General features: G+C 35.2%; 1 protein-coding gene across 4 annotated transcripts; it reads right to left on the bottom strand.

Annotated features, from left to right (window-relative positions):
• Window positions 1-2746: 2746 nt before the first annotated feature.
• Window positions 2747-10067, bottom strand: LOC107913461 (uncharacterized). 4 transcript variants are annotated; one of them, XM_016842052.2, is made up of 11 exons: window positions 9870-10067; window positions 8548-9236; window positions 8196-8373; window positions 7865-8093; window positions 7433-7572; window positions 6946-7235; window positions 6525-6737; window positions 5957-6445; window positions 4848-5513; window positions 3415-3945; window positions 2747-3215 (listed from the first exon to the last, which is right to left on the bottom strand). In XM_016842052.2, exons 2-11 carry the CDS (start codon window positions 8815-8817, stop codon window positions 2988-2990), a joined length of 3234 nt encoding a protein of 1077 aa, XP_016697541.1. In that variant the 5' UTR covers window positions 8818-9236; window positions 9870-10067; the 3' UTR covers window positions 2747-2987. The 4 variants fall into 4 exon arrangements, with proteins under 4 accessions (XP_016697541.1, XP_016697542.1, XP_040960033.1 ...); XM_016842053.2 differs by having other exon boundaries at window positions 2747-3212; XM_041104099.1 differs by having other exon boundaries at window positions 7865-8090; window positions 9870-10057.
• Between the last annotated feature and the right edge of the window lie 9731 nt (window positions 10068-19798).

The raw sequence follows: 19798 nt of genomic DNA, 5'->3' as shown, positions 1-19798 counted from the left end.
AGTCTTGTTAATGGAGAAAATAATGTTAAGAGAACTTTTGTCTCATTTAAAAGTCCCACCCTTAAACTTAGTCGGAATTTATGTGACTATTCAAACCACCTCAAGCTCTTGACCCCATTTCTCCACCAACCAATCTTGGCTTTCTTGAATGATAATACGAAGTACCAAAAATGGAATTCTTGCTTTGATCAAAGGGGTGGAAAATGGCTTTCATTTTGTCTTCCATATTTTATTCAAATATACTATTTTGAAAGAATTGAAAAAAAGAAAAAAAAGTTAAAATTTTAAATTAGAAACATTAAATAAATTATATTTGTATCCCTACCACATTTGCAACTGTGAACAAGTTTGTTTTTCTTTTTTTCTAGTGACTGTTGATGTACCTATTTAACATACTATTATGATAAAGTACAACTTTAGACCTCAAAAATGATGCAGTGAAATAGTTGACAAAACAGCTTAAAGTCTACATAATTATATAACACCAAAGCAAGATCCCCATTTGTATTATTGATGAATTCAATAGTCCCTTCTTTGCTTTGTATTATTGGTTATTGAGATCTCAAATTTTCTGCTTTGAGCCAAGGATTCATGTAATATAATCCATTAATTGATTATTTTTTCGTCCTTTCTCATAATATTATGCTCATAAATTAGTATTATCTTTTTTTCAATACCCATTAACTTCACAAGGTTTTATCACCTCCTCAAAATCGATTTATGAAAATTCACTTGCAGCATGCGTATCATTTGGATCCACGGTTACGAGCAGAACTTTTGTACGTAAGAAACTTTTGTTCAAACATGAGTGATACACAACTTTAAACGGAAACAAAATTAAGAATTTTATATTAGAAATATTAAAATTAAATTATAAGTTTTAGTGGTGAAATACATTGAAACAAGAGGACCATTGAAAAAATCTTAAGGAACTGGCGGATTTCGAAAAAGAAGATAAATGTCAACTTGGGCAAGGGACATAATAAAATACCAAAATGGTTGATACACATCAAATAATTGGAATTTTTCTTTTAACCTTTAGCTTTTTTCCTCAAATACTCGATCCACCACTGCCTCCATTTCTAATCAATCATTTCTTTCTGCCCCTTTTTTCCCTTCTTCTCTTTGGAACAACATACGTGTGTCTTCTATTCAAGTCCTTTCCATTTACAAAAGCAAAAGATAAAATTAAATAAAGGGGAAATTTTATCTTAATGTTCCCATGAATTTTGACTAATCATTTCTTCTATTTTTGGGGGGCTAAAGGGAAAAGGGTTGGAAGATCTATGGGGATTGTTGTTGTGTTTGGCAAGTAAGTACTAAATACTTTCTGGAAGGATATTTATATTCCCACTCTTTAATCTCTCTTTTCCATTGGGAACCTGTTATGTATACATTACAACTTTGCTTCATTCACAGGTTTCTATAGGATCATATTGCATATTGGTCCCTCTTATTTCATCAAATACAATGAATGCCCTGGATTAATTCTTCCACTTATTTTTCGCCCTCTTGTTACAGATTTCTTGCTTTCTATCGACTTTAAATCGACCAAGTCTGATGCTTCACTTTTTTTTCAAGATTGTTGATAATGTTTGTCTGTCTTGATCTATGGAGATGATTTCTCAAATTGCCATACAGGGTCAACTGCACTATTTTTAGGCATAGGGGTCACATACACTGCTGGTGGTAGACTGTTTTTAAGTCAATGCAAGTACGTGAATGATTTGGTAGAAAGATGTCACACGGACAAGGCTAATGGTATGCCTACACCCATGGTCACAGCACATGTCACTTGCCAAAGGATGTTGGTAATCCCATGATAATCCTTTTGAATATAGAAAGCATTGTTGGGACTTTGCAATATGTTGTGATTACAAAACCTGAAATTGCACATGCGGTGAATCGAGTGTTTCATTTTGTGCAGTCATCCCTTGATACTCATTATGCTTCTACAACAGAATTCTGCGATACTTAAAAAGCTACAGGAGATTTTGGCTAGCAAACAGACTGTCCATTACTGGTTTTGTCGATGCCAATTGAGGACTTGATATTGATGAAGGCAGGTCTACGACAGGATATTGTTTGTTGTTTGGTGACAATCCCGTCTCCCGGTGCTTTGAGAAACAGTAGGTCGTACTGCAGAGGCGGAATAAAGAAGTATTGCTAGTGCCACTGCTGATATTATGTGGTTGGGGTCCTTACTTGAGGAGTTGCATATGCAGCTTGATGATAAGACCGTACTTTGGTGTGACAATTCAAACGCAGTTTTACACTCCAGGCATGTGGAGCTTGATTTATATTTTGTTCTAGGGAGAGTTGCTGCTGGCAAGTTGATCGTTGAAGTCCCTGCATCAGACCAAGTTGCAGACATTCTCAGTAACCTTTGTCTGCATTGTTTCATTTGCAAAATGAGGGGCAAATTGAAGATGAAGGCTGTTGAAGATGGGTGAATGTTTGTGATTCACGACTATTGTAATTAAGTCAAGATTTAATCAACAATTCTAATTCTAGTCTTAATTAGTTTTGACGATTTAGTTAGTTTGTAATGGTTTTTCAGATTAAGAGTACAACACAGTTTCATTGTTCTCATCTCCTTTCCATCTCACTGTTTGACTGGTCTTCTCAGATCTTCACAATCTTCAATATATAACAAATAAATTGCTGATAAACATATATAACAAAGCAATAAAAAATTCAAATCTTGCCAATTATGAGCTAAACTTTAGGGGAAATCAGAGCTTGATAATGTTAAAAGACAATTTATTACTTTATGATTGTACAAAGTCTATGAGCTAAACACCTAAGAATTTTCAGCTTCCAAAGATGAAAATTATTTCCAAAAGTTAGATCAGGAAAAGCTTAAAGATCTTCCATGATTTAAAAAAAAAAAAAAAGAGAAAGGTTATGTTGAGATTAACCTAAAAAAAAAGAGGTTAAATGCACAGCAAGAAAATCTATACAGTTAACTATCAAATTGGCCCCTCTTATGACTGGTTTTTCACAACTTTGACGCTGCTGTAGAAGCGTTTAAGGTCTTTAATAGCCCTCTCTTCAATCTGGATTGAACGAATTGAAGATGGTGCTTCTATCTCCGGTTTGAACCAGCGGTTCACCCCGGGGGTGTCAGATGGCGAGCCCTGACTTGAAGCTACTGAAAAGCCGGACATTTTCATCTTTGGACTGTGAGAAAGACCGTGCAGTTGCTTTCCCTGCTTTTTTGTTAGAAGCGCCAAAATGAAAAAGGTGATTGAATAACAATGCATAATGTGAATTTGAAGAAGATACATTGCGTGAAAATGCCATACAAGAAGAAAGAAAATGATGCATTTTCAGGATAAAAATTATGAAACGAGATAAAAAAAGGGTGCATGTACGACATTGAGGGAAAGAGAGAGCTGTAATTTCACAAACCTGCTGCATCTGAATGTCCCTGAGAGATGGCCGAGAAAGATGAGGAGGGGTACCAGAAGAAGCCCAAGGAGGCGTGCTTCTTTCCGCATCAGATGCCTGTGATGTTTGGACAGAGACCACGGGAATTGGCTTGGATGGCAAAAATGAACTCAGCAGGATTTTACCTTCACTTTTACCAGCAAAAAGATCTTCCACCTGATTTTTACTTCCAGTTTTCCGGTTCACCTGTATTTTGCTCTGCTCATCCTGAATTTCACGAAGTGAAGCAGATCCCTTTGAAACCTTAGCACCACCCCATGCAGGACCTTCACTACGAGGTGTTGGTGCCAGGGGAGTAACTTGTTTAGGGGAGTCATCAAGAGCACCGCTCAGAAACACAGAAAGCCCACCTTTCCTATTCTTCTTCTTGGTTGCTGTTTGTGAAGTACCCTTATCTTTTGCAGGCACTGAACTGTCCTTTTTCTGAACAAAAAACCTAGACTCTATGGAGGCTTGGTTTTGTGTAGCTCCTTCACACCCACGGTTCTCTTCCTGTCAAAAGGAACAAAGATTTCAACAAATTTGATGAATTGTTCGAGTAATTTTGACCCTTTTTCTTTCCATCACAGTAATTTATAGGAAATAAACATTACACCCTTCAAGATGCAAAAATCTGAGACCCCGAGTAACTTTATCAGAGTATAAGAAACACCGAAAAACAAACTCGAGGGAGACCAAATAGTTACACTTGGCTGATAGCCAAACTCTGTGTCAAAGACTGATTCAAACCATGGGACTGGATTAGAATACCGTATAAAGGATTTTAAAGAATCTTGTCAATAAGAATACTTAATTAAGTCATAGAAATTGCATAAGATATTCATCAGAGGTAGAAATCCTTAAGGACCATATTGTAACTGTGCACACTGCAGTTCTGGAAGTCGGTTTCAATGAGCGTCAAGATCATTCTGGAAAAGAATAAGAAAACAAAAAGAGCTTCATTTTTTATTCAAGCTTATACATACAAATCCTGTTAAGTTATTGCAGCTTGAACCTCATTTCACTCTTCTGCACCTTGGACTTCCTAGTTCAAAATCTCTAGAAACTCAACAGAAAAAAAGATGGCAATAGAAGAAATTACATAGAACTAATGAAATGAAGTGAACTACACAATACTGCAATGTGAAATGGAAGAATTTGCACCATAACCATAGCAACTCTTTCCTCAAGGACATAAAACAGATTACTATTTCATTTAAAATCTCACAGGTGACCCTATTGCAGTATTCAGAAGCCAAAAGGAATGCGTTTGAATCCATCCAAAACATTCCCATAAATGGTTAAGCACAACCAGACCGTGAAAATCTTCAGTCCAGACACCTCTCTACTATAAAACAAATGCATTCAGAAAGATCTTAGCATGCAGCAAGTATAATAAGTTTAAGAAATCTAACCTTGGTCATTAAAACTTGGGGGTTTTCAACATCAGAGAAACCCTTCACCGAGTTTGGTTCTTTGTTAGTTGTACAAAAACCAGATACAGTCTCCACCTGTGATACCCTTTGTTTGCTCTTCCTCCGCTGCTTTCTTGAAACCTCAGCCATTTTATTTCCTTTTCCATCAGAGAGAATTGAACATGATCCTTTCAAATGAGATCTTTCAACTGGTATACCAAGCTCAGCAAGAGAATTTTCAAGAGCTGGTCTTGTTTGGAGCTTTGCAATTTGCTGGTCATCAAGGATGCATCCACTCAACTGCTTCTCTTCAAGCACCTCGATCTGCTGCAACTTCTTCCATAAAGCTCGAACTTGTTTGGAAATACCAAGATTAGGATCATCTTTCGGTTGCAGAAAGGAGTCCAATCTGTCTCCATTTTCCAAAGGATTCTTATTCTTGTTGTTGTTACGGGTCCTTAGAACCTCTCTTTCACTATCCTCATCTTCGCTATTGATGATAACCGGAAAGGTAGCTGTATGAGTGGGGAGCCGACGATAACTCCATGACTCCGATGATCTCAAGTCTAATGACTTCTCAAGATTAGCTAAAACATCTGGTGATGCACTGGCGAAAGCTTGTGATGAAACTGTTAAGATATAGTCCAAGTTATGAATAATAATATCCTGCATTCCAGAAGTTAGGACAACTTTGTCGTCAGAGTAAGTTCGTGCAGAACACTATGTCAAGAAACCTTAAAGAAACTACTCATGCAATTGAAAAAAGTTTCTGTCAGGAGATCTTTTAGGTCAGAATTTGGTCGGAAGTATACAACTTACATAAACTATATGCATCCTGATGGTGTTCAACACCATCTGGAAACCTAAAAAACATGCAGAACAGATCACTGATGAGGGAGGCACAGCAAGAAGAAAAACTACTTTTTCTTTTTCAACCACTGGTTTGGCACATTAAGGTAAGCCTGAGTAGTCTATTATGGTTCAAATTTCCGTATACTATTAAAAAAAATTCCTCATGAACATATCACAAGTGAGGCACAAAATAAAGCCTACTGAAGATTATAAAAGATTTTTCTACTCAGAATTGTTAAAGGCTTTCAAGAGAATACCTCACAATGCTTCTTCAAATCATCAGCTCCAAGGGAATCTGCAATTTCAAGTAGTTGAATTGCATTTCGTGGCTCCACTAGACACTCTGCTGCCACTTTCTCACAAAGACTCTTTAAGCTTGGTATGGGCTTTTGCTCAGAATCATTTTTATGTGCAGATGTTATGCTACTTGACTCTAAATCATCGAACATGCATTCCTCATCAAATTCTTCCACTTCATCATTGACTTTCAACTTTGGTGCCTTGTCACTTTTGGGCATGCTAGGAGGATAGACAGGGTGATAGAGAGAACCAATAGTCAAAAGATGAGTCTCACCAACTGAAACTGAAGTAGCCCTCTTAATGCCATGTAACCGAGTTGCAACAGGTCGTTTGTCTGTACTTTGCTTGCCATCCCACATGTAAACATCACCTGTAGCAGTGGCAGCTGCAGCCCAATACTTGCCAGCAGAAATGCTTACCATTTTCTTTCCACACAACGAATATAACTGTACAAATTCATCCAGAGCAAGTGAATAACATGTTCTTGTCAGGAAGGAAAAAACAACAAAGACAGTAGAATAGAACCTGTTGGCATCTAAGATCAGGATCTGAGGAAACCCAATAAAATAATGCTCCATCTTCAGTCATAGCAATGCTATGTACCATCCCAGCAGCTATTGCAACCACATGAAGTCGTTCCTTTCGATGGAATTTCAGGGGGGTGCTTCCACTCTTTTTTAAATTTCTAGTAATGACAACTCGTCTAGGTGTGACTAGTCGATGACCCCAAGTATATACCTGCCAAAAGTTTTACTGTGGTTAGTCCCATATGACAAAATTGTACATAATCTAATTCTATAACAACAGTGAAAAGAAAACTGAAACTAAGATGTTGGGACTCGTCCTAGTTAGAACTAGTCCACAAAATATTCATACATTTTGAAACCAAAAGTATACGGGTTTAAAGATTGATAAACTTAATTATCAACGATGCCAGTATGTTTACCTCTCCATCGGCTCCCAAAACAATTGTGTGATATTTTGCGGTCGCAACACCGACAAAGACCTTGCTTTTCAAGCACTCAACTATTCTTGGTGTGTAATTTGAAGCCGAATTAGATGTGCCATAGCCAAGTTGACCCTCTCGGTTGCAACCCCATGTGAAAACTTCACCAGATGCAGAGACAACAGCAGTATGTTTATTTGCAGCAGCAACAGCAACTATTCTTGATCTAAGTGAACTTACTCTACGTGGTGTTGGTTGGGTATCGACAGACGTATAGCCCAGCTGACCCTCTGCACAATATGAGAAGGTTACATCAACATTTCTGGTCAACAAGATCTTGATATGTTTGCAACATAATGCACGAAGTTAGCTAGCTGATCATCAAGTAAATTTGAATCAAATAAGAGAATAAACAGAAGATTTACTAGAGGAAACAACTATCTCAAACAGTCAGCAAATCATGCTAGCATAACCCATAAGTTTTTACCTCTATTGGATCCCCAAGTGAACACATCCCCACCCTCAGTTGCAATTACAGTGTGATGTTTAGCAGCAGCAATTGCTTTCACTCGATGTGCCCCCAATCCAGAAGTCACTTGGCGGGGAGTGATAACTGCAGCTTGACCACTGAAAAGTATAGAAGGAAAAATAATATGTTCATGATAGTTGACTTGCATTATCTTTGCGATTGATGATTAACATGATCCTTCATACCCAACATAAAATAACAGATTAAACTACCCCCAAACTTTTAAAATTTTCAGCAGGGTAGATCAAAACCTGAAAAACATGATGGAAACTTTAGACCAACAAAATTCAATACCCAGAGTTCCCACAGCTTAAATTAATTTGGAGTTCCTAATTGAAGCACCATTAAGCTACTAAAACCTCTTATCGAAAGGCACAAGAAACCCTTTACCTATGAATATCAAAGTCAGGATGCCCAAGACGGCCCCCCCTTCCAAAACCCCAGGTGTAGACTTCTCCGCGGGCCGTAACAGCTATACTGTGGAACTTAGCAGCAGAAACCAACTTAATTTTTGAGCCATGAAATGAATCAAGTTTGCAAGGTAGCTTTTGTATGTGGGCATTTCCAGTTCCAAGTTGATAGTTCACACCACTTCCCCAGCTAAACACCTCAGTAGCTACTAAAAATACAAATAAAACTATGTTACATTTCAAACATAGATAGATCTGGTTTGCATGTAACAATAAGAGGCTTTCCGACATGTCAAGACAGTTGCTGGTACCTGAATCCTGTGCACTATCAAAAACCTGCAAGACAGGCCCTGATAGGAGATCTACAGGTGTTCTACATTTTGAATCTTCCAATGTAATAGAAGCACCAGACTGAAGGAGAACACTTGCTACAGCAAGATGACCGAAATGCAGAGCCCTGTGAAGGCTACTCCATCCTGATTCTCCATCCTGAAAGATACTGAAGAGTCATGGAAAGAGGATCGAACCTAATTGCACCATCATAAAATCTTTAGGACTTCATGATGTTTGATACAAGATCATTCATATTCTAAAGCAGGAGATGGGTATCCACTATGAACCTGAAAGCATTAGATAAACTAAAGCAAGAGAAGAATTACACACCCTAGCATCAGGATCAGCACCAGCCGCTAGAAGCCTTCGAATAACGGGAATGTTGTTTCTCCAAGTTGCAATGTGAAGAGGAGTCAGACCAAAACTGTTCCTTGAATTGATATTACCTCCAGCCTTCTTCAATAGAGCCAACACTGAGTCTACATCAGGCAAGGACCCTTCTCGCACAGTAAGCCACAAATCTTTATGTGAGGCACCAGGTGAAACTTTTCGCATGGATTTTTGGAGGCTCTGCTTATGTCCTTGAGGTGAATTAAACATCTCCACTAAACCTTAAGTCCAGAGATCACTATAAATACACCTAAAAGTTAATGAAAATTAGCTGTTTAGAAGTCACAGCAGATAGCTTCTGTTTTCTGTTTAACAATATCCCTCCAACAGATCACGTTGAAAGCCAAAGATTCTCCAAATGCCTATAAAGAAGTTAGCAAAACCAAGTTGTAATGATTTCCTAGCTACTTTATTTCATCTAGTACATAGTATAATCAAGAAATCAATCGGGTCTAGATTCTACAATCTATTTCCATTTATGTGGAGAGTGTGTCAATAACATATCATCCCACCATCATCTTCACTGTATTTACTAGGAAAGCATACCAGATTCAAACAACCATTCACCAACCCCTCATCAGCAGTCATGAGAAATAAACATATCTCCCATAAAAATGTGAAGCAACAAGCTGCATTTAAAATTTTTAAGTGTCAGCATAAAATGCCTTGTAGAAAAAATGTAACAACAAAAGGAAAATGAATGAAGAACATAAAAACAAACTCAATCACTAGATAGGCAACCAAAATGAAAATTTTATGATGTAAATGTCAAATGAAATAATTCATAAGCAAAGAGCCAAAAGTTGTCTGAGATTTACTGCAATAGGAATTGAGAACGAGAAGATAATGGCTTTAGACAGATTCATTTCTAGGAAGTTATGGACTGTGATCTAAACAACACAAGCAAATTCTCTAGAACAAAACCAAAATGTAAACTTGAAAAATTGAAATAGGAGCAAAAGAGAATAACAGATCAATCATAGAAACTCAGTTTCCAGATCCAAAATTACATGAATTTAGCCAATACCCAACATTAGAAATCACACCAACACATCAAAACTAAAAACTTAATAGCGTACCAAATTCCGAGCTTCACTAATGAAAGTTATAAAAAAAAACCAAAAACACCACACCGAAAAAATGAAAATACCCATCACAAAATTCTATATAAATTTAACAAAAACAACACAGAATGGAAGAAAAGACTAGATTTTTCTATTGAAAATTGAAAAAATAAAGAAGACCAAATCCTTTAAGCTAACCTTAAAGAGAAATTCCCCCAAGAGAAAATTGTTGCAAGTTAGAAGAAGAGAAGTTTAAATAAAACATATAAAAGCAAAGGATTTTTTTTTTCCTCTGTTACATGGAGAAGCGAAGCAAAAGAATATACCCAAAGCACCAAAGGCATAAAAACATAACTCTTAAGAGAAAATAAAAAAAAGGTAGGAAAAAACAGTTGAAGACTGAGACAAATGGGTGTTTTCGAAGCTGAAAGTTGATAGACAATTTTGTCCTTATGCTTTTAAATTTATGACAGTCGTGAGAACTGGGTCCACGTAACACTTTGTGCTCTCTATGATGGCCACGTGGCCTAAAGCTGTATTTTAGAATATCTAAACTAATTACATATTAAAAAGTAAACAAAAACTAATTAAAACAAATCTGAAAATGTATTCTTCTTTTTCGGCTTTGAATTTATTTTCTTTAGTCTATCAATGTTAATCCTATTTTTCTTTATTATTTAAAAAAAAAAAGCTTAATCGGAATTTTTTCAAACTTTTGTGAACCTCGGGCGAATAGGGTTACAGTTTTTTTAAATTATATTTAAGCTCGGATAAGGTTGAGTATTTTAGAAGTCTATTTTAATATTAAAATTAATGGATTGTTTTATATCAATATTTTTTTTTACTTAATTTTCAATAGTTATTCAAAGTGAATCTACGTATATATAAAGGTTTTGTCTAATGCTCAAGTTAGAAATATTTACTATTCATGGTTAACTTGAGTTTTAAATTTTGTTTTAAATTGTTATATGTCTTAGTTTAGTTGGCGTCAATATTGTTATTAGTGTATGAGGACGTGGATTCCAATACATTAAAATGTTGAATATTGATAATATCCCACATTAGGAAAAGATAGAAAGGGAGGGGGTTTTGGTTTGTTATATATAAAACCCTTCCCCCTCAGGTTTTATCATCCCAAAAATCCAAGTAGCTAATTGTAACTTGGTGTTGATCTTCTCTATTGTAATATTTCTAGAGGAAATATTAATTTGGTAGTGTCTGAGGACGTAAGCTAAATTGGCCGAACCTCGTTAAAACTCTTGTATTTTATTTCTTATTTGTTTGCTTATATTTAATAGCTTTATGTTGGTTATATTTATTTAGTTATTATTGCTATAAATATCTAAGTGAGTTCTGTCTAGTTGTTGGGTTTTAAGCGGGACCATTTGTGACCCCTTCAATTTAACTGGGAATTTTCTTAGTATAATTGTTGGCATAATAATTATCTAAATATTTCTGATAATATTGTTATTAATATTATCGTCGCTTCCGCAACAATTGGTATCAGAACCAAGGTTTTGTAGTATGCTCTGTGTTTGCAGCTTAGTCTGATCTTACACATCAGAAACATTTCCTAAAGCTTGTGGGTATTCCGCATTTGGTGGCTATTAAATAGAAGCTATGGCAAAAATGACAGAAGAAAAACTATCCATATCAACAACTTCCACTTCGTACATTTTGTCGAGGGTTGGAACTGCAAATACGAGATTTGCAGTGGAAATTTTTGATGGAACAGGTCATTTCGGCATGTGGCAAAGTGAGCTTCTAGATGCCCTCTTTCAACAAGGTCTAGATATTGCCATTGAGGAAGAAAAACCAGAAGGGGTTGATGATAAAGAATGGAAGACTATCAACCGATTGGCATGTGGTACAATTCAATCATGTCTTTCCAGAGAGTAGAAGTATATATTCAGTAAAGAGACTTCTACAAGTAAATTGTGGAAAGCATTGGAGGAGAAATTCCTGAAGAAGAACAGTCAAAATAAGTTGCATATGAAGAAAAGACTGTTTCGTTTCAGTTATGTTCCTAGTACCACGATGAACGAGCACATTACCAATTTTAATCAGCTGGTGGCTAATTTGTTGAATTTGGATGTGACTTTTGAAGACGAAGACTTGGCGTTAATGTTGTTGGGATCGCTTCCAGAGGAGTTTGAGTACCTTGAAACTACTTTACTTCATGGAAAGTCGGAAGTAACTTTCAATGAAGTAACTGCTGCATTGTATAGCTATGAACTACGCCAAAAGGATAAGTTGAAAGGTTCAAGTGAAGCAGCAGTGGAAGCATTGGTAACAAGAGATCGTCAGGAAAGTCAGTCTAAGAGGAAGAGAAGAAAGTCCAAAGGTCGAGCTGTTGCCAAAGATGAATGTTCCTTTTGCAAAGAAAAAGGATATTGGAAGAAAGATTGTCCAAAATTGAAGAAAAAAGGGAAGACTCCGCAAGATGCAAATGTTGCAGAATGCAATAGTGAAGCAGAGTCAAACTTTTCTCTTAGTATGACATCTTCAACATCACATGCAGATGAGTGGATCATGGATTCTGGTTGTTCCTATCATATGTGTCCCATTTGGGAATGGTTCTTTGAATTTCAAAAACTAGATGGAGGGGTTGTTTACATGGGTAATGATAACACATGTAAAATAGCCGGGATAGGTTCAATTAAACTGAGGAGTCATGATGGATCTACTAGAATTTTGCGGGATGTACGATATGTCCCAAAGTTGAAGAAGAATCTCATCTCTTTAGGGTCGTTAGAATCTAAAGGCCTAGTTGTGACAATACGAGATGGAGTTCTTAAAGCAACTTCAGGAGCATTGGTGATGTTGAAAGGCATAAGAAAGAACAATCTGTATTACTACCAAGGTAGTACAGTGGTCGGGACAACAGCAGCAGCAATTTCGAGTACCAAGAAGGACGCTGAGGCAACACAGCTGTGGCATATGCGTTTGGGCCATGCTGGTGAAAAATCCTTGCAAACTCTAGCCAAGCAAGGATTATTGAAAGGTACAAAGACTTGCAAACTTGAATTTTGCGAGCATTGTGTTCTGGGAAAACAACGAAGGGTGAAATTTGGCACTGGGATTCACAATACTAAAGGTATTCTGGATTATGTGCATTCTGATGTATGGGGACCGTCCAAGACTCCATCACTTGGAGGAAGACGTTATTTTGTCACCTTTATTGATGATTTTTCCAGACGAGTTTGGGTGTTTCCTATGAAGAACAAAGATGAGGTGCTTGAAGTTTTCCTTAAGTGGAAAACTAAAGTTGAAAATCAGACAGGAAGGAAGATTAAGGTTCTCCGATCAGACAACGGTGGAGAATATAAAAGCGATCCATTCCTGAAGATATGCCAAGATTGTGGCATAGTAAGGTACTTCACCGTAGGTGGAACACCGCAACAGAATGGGGTGGCAGAGCGTATGAATCGAACGCTTGTGGAGAAAGTTCGATGTATGTTATCTAATGCTGGATTAGATAGAAAGTTTTGGGCTGAGGCTGTGACGTACGCTCAACATCTCATCAATCATTTGCCATCATCTGCTATAAATGGCAAGACTCCTTTGGAGAAATGGTATGGAAAACCTGCTACTGATTATGACACCTTGCGTATTTTTGGTTCTATTGCATATTATCATGTGAAAGAATCAAAGTTAGATCCAAGAGCAAAGAATGCTCTATTCATGGGCTTCAATGCTGGTGTTAAGGGGTATCGTTTGTGGTGTCTAGAGGCAAAGAAGACGATAATCAGTAGGGATGTTACCTTTGATGAATCTGCCATGTTGAATAAGGTAAATCCAGAAGGAGTGAGTAGTACTTCGCAGCAGGTGAAGTGTATTCCGCAGCAGGTGGAGTTTGAGCAGAGAGTGGTAATTCCAGCAGAAGGTACCACTAGTGATTCTTCATTGGCAGATGCAGAGTCAGATGAGGAAGAGGTTTCTACCCAAGAACCTCAACAGCAATCAGAGCCAATTGCAGTCAGAAGGCAGAGACGAGAAATTCAGAAACCTGCTCGTTTCACTAACATGGTAGCTTATGCACTTCCAGTTGTTGATAATATTCCATCCATTTACACCGAAGCCATTCAAAGTTTAGAAAATAATAGATGGTTAGGTGCAATGGAAAAGGAAATGCAATCTCTAGAGAAAAACAAGACGTGGAAACTGGCACAACTACCAAAAGGGAATATGGCGATTGGTTGCAAATTTGAAGACACTATTGAAGTTTGTGTTATGAGAAGATGTTCGAAGATGTGGAATATCGCCAAGGTGGAGATTTGTTGAATATTGGTAATATCCCGCATTAGGAAAAGATAGAAAGGGAGGGGGTTTTGGTTTGTTATATTTAGAACCCTTCCCCCTTAGGTTTTATCATCCCAAAAATCCAAGTAGCTAATTGTAACTTGGTGTTGATCTTCTCTATTGTAATATTTCTAGAGGAAATATTAATTTGGTAGTGTCCGAGGACGTAAGCTAAATTGGCCGAACCTCGTTAAAACTCTGGTATTTTATTTCTTATTTGTTTGCTTATATTTAATAGCTTTATGTTGGTTATATTTATTTAGTTATTATTGCTATAAATATCTAAGTGAGTTCTGTCTAGTTGTTGGGTTTTAAGCGGGACCATTTGTGACCCCTTCAATTTAACTGGGAATTTTCTTAGTATAATTGTTGGCATAATAATTATCTAAATATTTCTGATAATATTGTTATTAATATTATCGTCGCTTCCGCAACATAAAGCGCATTATTTTTTTATTTAAGAGTTGGGAAGGACTTTGGATAATTTTATTTTTAAGCATTGTATAAAAAATAAAGACTAAGAATCATAAAGAAATAAATACAAAAATTGCTTTAAATTGATTTAGATTTAAATTTCTAAATAAATTACTATTAGGTTTTAGGTTTGCCTTTTATTTAAAAAATATATAAAGATGGTAACTTTTTTCATTCTTAATGATTTTTTAATTGACTTGTAAAATATAATATTTATATTATAAAATAACTTATATAACATAAATATAAAAAAATTATTATAACATCTGTCTAGATCTATGAAAAAACAAAGGTCGAGATCAAACGTAAATATTTTTTTTCTTAACCCTTTTTTTAATATAAATGTAGGCAAACCAAATCGAGTAAGCAATCCTTTGTGTTTTTGTTTTCTCTATTTAATTACAGTGTCATCTGAAGTGGCCACTGCTGCCATTATTTACGCACTTTATTTTTTCTTAAGTATTTATTAGCTGCTCATTTCAACACTAGTATAAGAGCCTCTCACTTAACATAGCTAGTGGTGCTTCCTGGTGCTGACACTTGCTTCAAATGGAAGTTTCTTCATTATTTATGACCTTCTATGTGGATAGAGCAAATTATGTTCATCGGAATACAATAATGTAAGCTTTCGTAAAGTTTGTGGATAAATGGGCTTGGAGATCAATTCTCAATGGTTGGGAGCCCCCTACTATTGATGTTTTTGGTGTTAAATCTCCCAAATCTGAGACTACTTGGACCACCAAAGAAAAGAAGCTTGCTACTGTGAACTCAAAGGCCTTTAATGCAATATTTTGTGGTGTTGATGGTTAGGTGTTTAAAAGGATTTCTAACTATTTCTCATGAAGTATGGTTAATTCTTAAGATAACCTATGAAGGGACCAACACGTTGAAGAAATCGAAATTGTAAATGCTTACCACCAAATTTGAGATTATTATAATGAAAGAGAATGAGACAATTGGTGAATTTTATTCCAAGCTATGTGATTTGTCAAATCAAGCTTTTTCTCTTGGTAATGAATATTCAAACTCGAAGTTGGTAAGAAAAGTCCTTCAATCTTTATATGAGATATTTACAATCAAGATGTCGACTATCAAGGAGGCTAAAGACATTGGCCGGTTGCAGATTGATGAACTCATAGATTAGCTTCAAAACTTTGAAATGATCCTTGATGGGTCAAAGAAAAGTAAAGTCAAAGGTGATAAGAGCATTGCTCTGCAAGTGAATGATGTAGTGCAAACTGCAGACTCTACTGCGATTGAAAATCTTTAGGAACAAAATAAAGTTGCTTACTCAAAACTTCAACAATGCATTCAAGAAGCTATCCAAACAGAGCAAATGATTTGAAAGAGTTCAAAGATTCAATAAGGAAAAAGGGAAAGGTGTGGCTATTGATTAAAACCCTAGAGTAAGGAAGAAAGGCATTCAACGTTACAAGTATAAAGGGTATGGTTATGTACAAGCCATGTGTGCAAACTTGAAAAAGAAGTCTCTCAATGTAACTTGGAGTGATGAGAATGTCTCAAGCAACTGAGATTCAGATGAGACACACTTGAGAAATTATATGGCATTCACTACAAAAGTCAGTACCCCTATTTCAACTAACTCTAGCAGAAGTGATGATTTAAAAAGAGAGTCTAGTGTTGAGTTTTTGCAAACCTAGAATATTGTGCTAAAAAAATGGAAGAAAGCATGTGACATGAATGCAAATTTGGTAGATGAGAACTCCAAACTCAATGAAGAATTAGAAGTTGGAACAAACAGATGAGGTTGAAGGGTATTGTGATTGTAGAAAAGGTTGCTAGTTTAGAGACTACTGAGAAGGATCTTACAGTTACACAGTCCATGCTAGAAAAGTTCAATTCTAATAGTGGTAAACTTGAAGAAATCCTTGCTACTGGAAAAATAAATCTAGGAATATATTGCATTGGATATGTCGAGAAGAAAGGAAAAACTATGATGAAAAATTTAATAGTTTTTTTTGTCAAAACCACAAATAGTGTTGATTAAGGTGAATCTTTAAAGAATCATGTTCTGATTCATGATGAAAAGAAGATAATCTCTAATCATCAAGTTATTTGTCAATATTATGGATTTTTTATTCATATGAGAGTTAAATGCTTCAAAATGTTGAGAGAGCAAAGGTGGAAGCAAGCAATGACAAAGTCAATGCCCACTACACCTGGCACTAGTCAAGGTCAAAGGTAAGAATCTATATGGAGGAAAAATGAGAGACCATCTCATGGAATGGAGCAACATAAGAAGAGAAGGATTATCTACCATTATTGTAGTATGGTTGGTCATATCAAACCATATTGTTATAAGATGTTGAAAGATATGAGATGGGGAAATGATAGAAGACAAGTTGCAACTCAGCCAAGATACTGTTAGGAAAATTGGTTTAGAAAATAATGCTTTTAGGCACAACAGAAATTTAAATTTTTTCTTAAAATTGAGTTGTGTGGTATTTATGGTAATAAACCCTAAACCAAATTATTACATATGTTTTGTGCGATGCAGCTTAAGTCGTTTCCTAGATTTCTACTAAGTGATCTTCTCCGCTATCCTCAATCCCCTAATTGTTTTGAGTGTGGGTTGAAACAAAATGAACCGAAAGCATAGAATGAAAACTTTTATTCACTTTCAGTAGGAAAGTTAATTTCTCATTTTGAGAACCATGAACTTTAAGCTTTTCAAAAAATATAATTTATTCTAGTAAATAAATTGCCACTATTTTCTGACAAAGTAACGATGTTTTATATTCGATGTAATTAAGTCATCCCATAGGTCCTATTTATAGGAAAATAATACAAGAGCTTTACTTGAACAAAGATAATTAAATAATAATATTTTAATAGAAAATACAATATCCCATTGTAATTGGAATAAAAGGGGCAACGATAGCATACCCTTACTAGGATTAGGGTTTGTCGCCACTCTCATATGGGATGGGCTTTCAAGCCCATCCAGTGTATTGGGTACAATTATGTGTTACCTAAACTTTTTATCTACCACTTATAATTTATCCAACTCAATTACTATTTTCTATTTCCCAAAATATCATTGTTTTAATTAATTAAATTAATTTATCCAATTAAATAATTTTCTCAATCCAACACTAATTTCGTTAAATCATGGTAACTTTACCATATTAAAATCTACGAGGAAACGTATTTAATTGCTCATTCAATAAAACAATGATAAATAATTAATTTAATTCTCACTTCAAACTTCAATTATTTAATTATAATAAATTAAACAATAATTTAGAGAAATTAATTTATTTTCTAAGTCATCTTTTGTACTTAGCAAGAAAACACATTTACTACATATAGTGATACGTACGATGTAACGCATTTACTATATATAGTGATACATACGATATAATTCTCTTACTTCATCGTTTTCATTCATTTCTATTCATTTAGTTCTACATGCAATTTATTTATGGTTATCTCGAACTAGCAAAAGGATTGATTGGATATATGTAATTAGGACTCAAATAATTTGTAATTAAGGTTTGTATCTTCCCTTATTAATTACAACACTATTAATCATGGATTCATTCCGTTAAAGTACCATGATTGAACGCTTCCTTATTAATCATGGAGTCATTTTATTTAATAAGGGCTATAAACGAATCATTATTATGACAGATAATCTTGAAGTTGCCCAGATCTTGACTGATATGGATTTGAAAGATTTAGGGATCACTGTGCTCCGAAAAACTCTTTGTATCTTGCAATCAGAAGGGGAATGGAGGATAAATCATATACCAAGAAATCAAAATTTGGTAGCAGATCATCTTGCTAAACTCAGTTTGATTTGGAAATCAAGCTTACAAGTTATTGATGAGGCTCTTAAGGATCTTTTAGATTTACTACAAGTAGATAAAACGAATGGTTGCTTTATGTAATTGATGTTTTTCATTTCCCCAAAAAATAAATAAATGTTTATCCAATGACCTTATCATAAGTGTGTTACCCTCATAGGATATCATTCGGGTTAAATCCATTCACTCAATATGATCATATTTTATCTCATGGTAATCATTACATCTTCCTTCATGAAAGAGTCATTTGCGAACACAGTAATTAAATTATTTGTCTTACAAAAATGATCTGTGGTCATGTTATTTTTTCAACAACTATGTAATGCTAATGAAACGATATCATTTAACCTTATAGGGCTATGATTCCACTACTATGGAATGACGCTACATCATGCAAAAGTCGTGTACTAAACGTACCAACTTTCAGCCCCTTAACTATTTGAACTTAGGCTTTTAATACATTATAGTATATGAGTCGCGCGAACATAGTTCATCATCCAATCAAGATTAAGGTATGTCACATTATGAACGTCACAAGTCAATGAATCTATAAATGGATCTAGGATAAATTCAACTTGAATCCTATTAGATGTATTGTCAATCCAGACAATCACATTTCTGTCACTTTGATACTCAAGATAAGGTATCTCCCCAATTGGACTTGATAAATGACACAATAGTCTTTCAATCGATTTGTTCAATTTCGATTAAACTACAGACTTTTTTAGATTATCTACTACTAGAAGTTGTCTTATCACATTATGATTTAACCACATAACGTGACTTAATATTAGTTAAACATTAGATAATCAATGAGCAAATATTTGCTTACATTTTTCTTTATGTGCAAAAACTGTTAAGGACAAATACAAATGATATTAATGAGTAATAGAATTTTATTTAAACCAATCTATTTAAAAAATTACAAATACAAAATGACAAATAAGCTACACTTAGGGAAATAAATCCCAACAGATACAACCCAAAACAGTTCTGGGTGAGAAAAGATCAATGGTTGATTGATGCACAAAAAAGGGCAATTAATGCAACAAATTTTGAAAATCAACATGAAAATATTTCTACTTCCTAAAGGTATTATGGTAAAAATCCTTATTGTTCTACGAATTACATCTCCGACATATAGAATTGTTGATGAGTTAGAATTCATTGCACCCCCTACTGAAATATCTTATTGAGGGGAGTGTGTTGATACTACAATTAAAGGGGCGTGTGTTGATGGTATTACTAATGGGGAGTCTTTCATTTCCATTCTTGTTGTTATTATCTGTTTTGTTTATTCATGATGTTGCCTACATGTTATTACTTTATGTTGATAAAACTTCATCTTATAGAGATGTTCCTTCAGTTGCCATTACCTAAAATTTCTTTGAATTTTTGTCCAAAAATATGAAAGAATAAGCTAAGTTTGAGGGGGAGTTGAAACTTGATGTTGTTGATGCTAGTATTGCATTCCTTGCTTGAAAACATTGGTTGAGGGATTGTTGGTTAAAAATCCCAAAT

The sequence above is a fragment of the Gossypium hirsutum genome, chromosome D11 (genome assembly GCF_007990345.1).
Source record: "Gossypium hirsutum isolate 1008001.06 chromosome D11, Gossypium_hirsutum_v2.1, whole genome shotgun sequence".
In the NCBI taxonomy this organism is placed as follows: Eukaryota; Viridiplantae; Streptophyta; class Magnoliopsida; order Malvales; family Malvaceae; genus Gossypium; species Gossypium hirsutum.
The sequence above is the reverse complement of the archived record's forward strand: the minus strand, read 5'-3'. Positions and strand labels throughout refer to the sequence as shown.

Excerpts from the sequence above, each read along its gene's own strand:
- LOC107913461 (XM_016842052.2), bottom strand. The coding sequence starts at position 8,817 with ATGTTTAATTCACCTCAAGGACATAAGCAGAGCCTCCAAAAATCCATG. Across the intron at positions 8,094-8,195 it reads TGATAGTGCACAGGATTCAG|TAGCTACTGAGGTGTTTAGC; the intron begins GTACCAGCAACT and ends TTGTATTTTTAG. Across the intron at positions 3,946-4,847 it reads CCCAAGTTTTAATGACCAAG|GAAGAGAACCGTGGGTGTGA; the intron begins GTTAGATTTCTT and ends TCCTTTTGACAG.